Source organism: Apteryx rowi, unplaced genomic scaffold, assembly GCF_003343035.1.
Source record: "Apteryx rowi isolate R43461 unplaced genomic scaffold, aptRow1 scaffold_23, whole genome shotgun sequence".
Classification (NCBI taxonomy): Eukaryota; Metazoa; Chordata; class Aves; order Apterygiformes; family Apterygidae; genus Apteryx; species Apteryx rowi.
The window spans coordinates 2870232-2876228 of NW_020448641.1; the positions used below are offsets into that span (position 1 = coordinate 2870232).

Sequence of the window (5997 nt, forward strand, 5' to 3'; positions counted from 1 at the left end):
GTCATTTTGAAAGGAAGAAAAGTCAGTTTGACCTAGCGGGGAGAACACATGAAGCATTTTAGGTCGATATCAGCGGGGACACAGGAAGATCATAATCTCTCTTAGTATTTGCATGCTACTGCAGGCAGGATGAGAGAGTCCGTAGTCCATTACGGCCGTAGGATCTTAAAGTCAGTGTAAGGTAGCATCCTTATAATTCAATTCTCCCGTGACGCCACTGCAGCCTTTCTGCAATATCGCTCTCGTTTCTGCATTATTCCATTTAGGGCTTCGTCATCTCACCGGGAGTCGGGTTGCTCACAAGCCGCGCCGGGCCAGGCCGTGGCGTCCGTCCGTCCGTGGAGCAGGCTGTTGCCCCTCGGGCGCTCCCAAGCCTCGGAGCAGGTCGGACGAGCCCCAGGGAGCCCGGCTCCCGCTAAAGGCGGACGTGGGAGATGGGTGAGACTGGCTGCAGCGCGCAGCAGAAGTCGTTCACACCCAACCCGCTTCCAAAATAGGTTTGACGGCGTATTCTTTGCGAATGCTACCAGAACTGGAAGCACCACCTCTTGCAGCAATAACATATACAGCAGGGAACGGATTTTACAGAATTGAAAAGAGAGATTTTCTGCCCCTTTGGTGTAGCAAACACCCATGCCTTGCTYTCCCCTCAACCCTGGGCCTCTTGCCCTCAAGGCGATGACTAGTATCTGCAAAGCAGGRTTAAATACAGAGGTGTATTTGCGAGGAAAATACCTTTGGCAGTAGGAAATGTAAAATAACTTAACCCAGAGGACAATCCTGAATTCTTGGTGCACTTAGAAGTTCCACTGATGCTCACAGCTAACACGACGCGATTGCAAAATCTGTAGTGTCAGTGCCGGGATTTGTAACAAACTAAAATCTAGGGTTACAATTATAAGCATTGATTTTACCTGCATAAAACAGCTGCGTAAAACTGGATGGTCACACTGCCAGCTATATTGTGCCTAAAAACCTTGGGAAGCAGTATCGTAACACAGTAAAGCAGAGGGAAACCGTAATGCTTAGTAAGGATGTCTTGCATGTAAGTATGAGGTATGACACAAAAATGGAATAGAAAGTTAGAAACAAATTTGATTTGCCACTTCCGGTTTGCATTTATTACAGGCTTCCCTCGTTAAGTGATAATCACTCTGAGAAGAGGGAATTATCGCCTTGGCAATTAGGTTAAAATATGAATGAGATTAGCATATAAAAAAGATTGAAATATACAGGATCAAACTCAGTAAAATCATTCACAGATGAGGATTTGGGAATATTCTTAAGATATGAAAACTGCCTGCCCTTTTCAGTCGCTTTCCGACTTTTCCCTGCTTAAACAACAAGAGGAGTTTGCAGGAGAGACCGCAGGGGTTTTTCGGAGCTCTGGCTCGGACGTTTCCATTCCTCTCCGCTAATTCAGCAGAGGCGCCACGAAACCCGCCGCTCCCGTGCGAGACGGAGGTCGTTACGCCCGCCCTGAGCTCTGCCCGGCGTCGCGGGAGCAGGCGCTGCCCGCGGCGAGGAGCAGCTGCCGCACGGATGTTCCTTGCGGAGACGGCTACGGCTCGCCAGGAGTAGAGGCGAGACCTCCAGACTCGCTGGGCTTCGGACCTGGAGCCGCGTTCAAGCCACAATTCAGGAATTAARTGTTTAGCACATCAGACGCTAACCCGTCGGCCGCTGTTTAGCTCCGCAGCCAGGATATCACTGCAGGTTCCTAAATGGATAATTTATGAAGATCAGACAGCTTGTTCTCTTTCCTGCCTAGGCCAACGTGTTGCTCTGGAGTAAAGAAATGGCTTTTTTGTCATGTTGAAATCTTATTTGATACAGAAATCATCTAATTCCTAATTTTCATAGTTTAATCTCTGAAATATCAGCCAAGGCTGTTATTTATTATCAATCCTACAGCATCCTCTGTAAGAAGCACAAGATAGAAAGTGGAGCAATAGTAGCATGAATAATTCTTTGATACCATTAACTAACTTATTTCCTGGACTTTTATACAGTATATTAATGTGAGTCCAATTCTCCTGTGTGTCCTGGCTTAAAGGAGCCATGAACTTGACTTCTCTTTCTGCTTGGGCATTCCCTCATATAGTGAAATCTTTCCAACCCCAGATTTTTGTGGGGTGAAAAAGATGTGAGCTGTGGCCAGCTCTTTCCTTGATAGCCACCTGTGCAGTCATGAAGCGTTAACACAACACAGACTAGGCATCACATCGCTATAAACCATAGCAAAGGGTTGATTTCCAGCAGATCCAGGATCAGGAGATACCAGAAATGGTACCCAACTGGAAGATTCTTACATCTATGTAGTCTCCTCGTGACCCATAGACAAACATTGACACTGTTGTGTGCTTTGAGCACCTTCACCCCACCGGTGAGGCTATGGGCTAAGGCACGTGTTGGGCTCTAAGGCCCGTTGACCTTCCTATTTGCACCTTCACTCTTATTCCTCCATCCCAGGGCACGTGTAGCCCACTTACTGCCCTCTTGAACCCATCTGGCCACTCTCGGCTCTTGGAGATAGGCCCTGAATGAGCTCAAGGCAAAGACAAGCTTGTTGGCCRCAGGGAGGACATTGTCCTGGCCGCTCAGGGAGGAGATGACCAACGACCTGCTCTGCGAACCAGGAGGAGCAGCTAGTCCYGCCGCAGCCCACTGCACGCAGCTGCAAACAGCATGGGTGGTCGCCACCTGCGCTTGCCCCATCCCTGCTCACTCTCGCACAAACCCAGAGCAACTCCTGCAGCGTTTGAGAAGACAGGCAAACCAGAAAATTGTGTCTGCAGCTTTTGTTCACGCTGCCCTAAAAACAACAGTGAACCACCTGGTTTCTGGATTGCAGCAGCGTGCAGCCACACATCTCCCACCTGGGGACCCCTCCGCCAGGGTACCGTCCCTTGCAACATCCCGTATTTCCATTCCCCACCTGGACCCAACTCCGTGTGGCAACAGAGAGCCTAATCTAATAGATGTGCAGATCAGCAGCGCCTGACGGAAACCCTGGGGACCAGCTCCCACCTCCGCTGCCATACACGCTGCCCGCGGCAGCACGGGGGGTTCCCTCATACAACGCTTCCTCCAGCCAGTGCATTCGCTTAAAGAGATCACTGCCTCCCTTCTGCGATTAGATTGGTTTATTTAAAAAAAATCCTCTTTTTTCTTCAAAATACACCAACGTAGAAAAGTACAACATAAGCACAAGGCCATACAAAGGATGTACACGCTGAATCATCGTCTTAAGCAGTCCCTGCAGAAAAGTTCTCGCAAAGGGATCCGATCCTTTCATTAAGCAGCCCGAGGACTTTCACCAATGCAGGACCAGCCCGAGGAGCTGAGGACGGCGGCACCACACAGCCGTAGTTGCGAAAGGCTCAACTGCAGCCAACTGGAGTTTTCTTATTCGTGTTTCGCTACCATTTTCGGGGATCCTGGAACGGCTCTTCTTGTCCCAGCGCAAATAGCGTTAAGGTGAAAATACCTCGCTCGGTCCCTAGGGTTGGACCCAGCACTTTACACCCCGAAGCAGAGGAAGCTGTGGTTTGAGCGACGTGATTTGTTTCCCGGCTCTGCGGCCAGGGTGTCCCCAGTGCGTCGCCGGAGGAGCCCTCGGCCCCGGCTGCAGACAAACTTACCCACGGCTACTCCGCTCTAGTTACTTGCTGTGATTGCAGCACGTCCGTTCGCTCGGCAAGAAAAACAAGGAAGGGCCCCTGCCCCGGCGCCCCAGCCCCTCGCCCCCGAGCCGCTTTCATCGTCCACGCTTAATTGCAAACTAGGTGCTTGCTTCTCCATCCATCCTATTTAAAAGCAGGTATCTATCCCTTGGCAAATGAATTTCACAGTCTAAAAGCAGCTTTTTTTTTAAATTTGAATGCTTGTCTGAAACACATATCCATTTTCAGCAAGAGATTTATCAAAGGGGTTTTTTTGGTTTTTTTTTTTTTTTGGTAAAGATACTCCTCTTCCCTCTCTACATGACTGGCTCACCACAACCCTCAGTCACCTGGGAAAAAGGAAATTAAAATGCAACAGACTTAAAAAAAAMCCGGGAGCTGCGATTTAAATGTCTTCTTACTGGATAGCCTTAGAAAATAACAACACAAATATAAACGAAGAGATTAGGGCTCAGCTACTTTAAAGGCCATTTTGGAATAGTGAGCTTTCTGGTATGAAGCCTTTTTTTCAAATAGTGGATTAATAAACTCACACAGGCTACTGGCTGAAAAGCACAGCTCGCCCTGTCCTTCACTCTCGGTCTGCTCCAAGTTGGGTGTTTGTAGGCTGGGCGCTTTGTAATACGATTACGTAGGGAGCTAGGAAAATCCTTGTTTATACTGCTTATTCTTCACCTCCATCTCAGCAGCTTGCATCTGCCACCTTTTAGGTTCTTACATGACTTGTTTCGTTTTGCTTTTGTTTGTCTTTTGGTCAAACTTGCTTTATGGTTCTTTTCTAAGGCAAAAAAAAAAAAAAAATCCCAGCTTTATGTTTGGGGTTTGCTTTCTTGTAAACTACAGCAATAACGTTTTTAGCTCTTTATTTAACAAAACTATTTTTGCCACGAGCTAAGAAGAGGGGGAGGAGGAGACAGCGCAGCAGAAGTGAAAGGCAACGTTATATAATTCATAATTCTGTCTTCCTCAAACTCGAGGGCCTCTAAAGAGCGACCAGAAGACAGAAGCAGGGAGCAGGTAAGCGAGTAGATTGTCCAAACCACCTCGCTTCCGCCGCCGCCGTCGGGGGGAGGCCGCCCGTCGGGAACGCAGCAATTAAAGCGCTCCGCAGCGGGGGTGCGGCTGAACTTGGGACGCTCGGTTAAACCTCAAAAGAGTCCGCGGATAAATTATCGTCAGCTGCGCGGGCCGACACAAAGATGAGCTTTTGTGTTCGGAGAAAAGGAAGTTTTTTTATTTTTTGTTTTTTTTTTTATTGCGAAGCGCCGCGGCAGCGCGGGCCGGGGCCGCCTGTCCGCCCCCTCGGTGCCTCCGGCGCCGGGGCAGCCCCCGGCCCGGCCGCACGTCTGTCCCCTCCCGCGGGCTCCGCGGCCCCTCGGCGGGACGGACGTGCCGGCAGCTCTTGCGAGAAAGCAGAAAAAGCGCCTCCCCCCCCCCACTCCCCCCCAAACCCGCCGCTTTAGCGGAGCCGGGGCGCAGCCCACGGCGCATTTTCAGCTCCCCCCCCGGCCGTTCCGCCCCGCGGGTGCGGAGTTTTCCCACGGGGCCCGGCGGCCCGACGGCGGGGGGGGGGGTGCGGCACCCAAAAAGGCGCTTTAATTTAAAATTTGGGGACGAGAAGAAGCCACGAGCCCCGGGCAGGGGGAGGGCGGTGGGAAGGCGGCGGAGGGCAGCCGCCCCGTCCGGGCGCCGCTCTCCTCCGAGCGCCTCTGCGGCCCCCTCCCGCCCCGGCGTGGGGGTGCAGGGTATGTCTGTATATACACGTTATATATATATATATATATATACGTTACTGCAACAGTCCTCTGCCGTGCTTCAGCGCACGCCGCGGGGCCCGGGCGCCGCTCACACGTCGGGCCGGGCGCGGCCGTAGGGGGGGGCCCGCGGCCCGGGGGGGGCCCCGCCGCCCTCGTCGGCTCTGCCGGGCGCGCCGGCGTCGGAGCGCCTCTTCCTCCTCCTCCTGAAGTTGCCGTTGTCGAACATCTTCCCGCAGTTGGGGTCGAGGGTCCAGTAGTTGCCTTTGCCTGCGGAGAGAGGAAGGGCGCCGCGTGGGCTGCGGCGGGGGCTGCGCGCCCCGACGGGGCGGGCCGCGGCCGCTTACCTGGGTCGTCCTCGTCGCGGGGCACCTTCCTGAAGCAGTCGTTGAGGCTGAGGTTGTGGCGGATGGAGTTCTGCCAGCCGGCCTTGCTGCGCTTGTAGAAGGGGAAGTTCTCGGCCACGTACTGGTAGATGTGGCTGAGCGTGAGCTTGCGCTCGGGCGCGCTCTGGATGGCCATGGCGATGAGCGCCGAGTAGGAGTAGGGCGGCCGCA

General features: G+C 52.6%; 1 protein-coding gene across 1 annotated transcript in view; it reads right to left on the reverse strand.

The window, feature by feature from the left end:
* Positions 1 to 5531: 5531 nt before the first annotated feature.
* The window catches only part of FOXI2 (forkhead box I2), a 31711-nt gene continuing 31245 nt past the window's right edge, over positions 5532 to 5997 (reverse strand). Inside the window, exons 2-3 of the mRNA XM_026065615.1 lie at positions 5788 to 5992; positions 5532 to 5710 (exon numbers count right to left, since the gene is read on the reverse strand). Coding sequence (XP_025921400.1) covers positions 5532 to 5710; positions 5788 to 5992 — 384 coding nt within the window. The remainder of the gene's footprint in view (positions 5711 to 5787; positions 5993 to 5997) is intronic.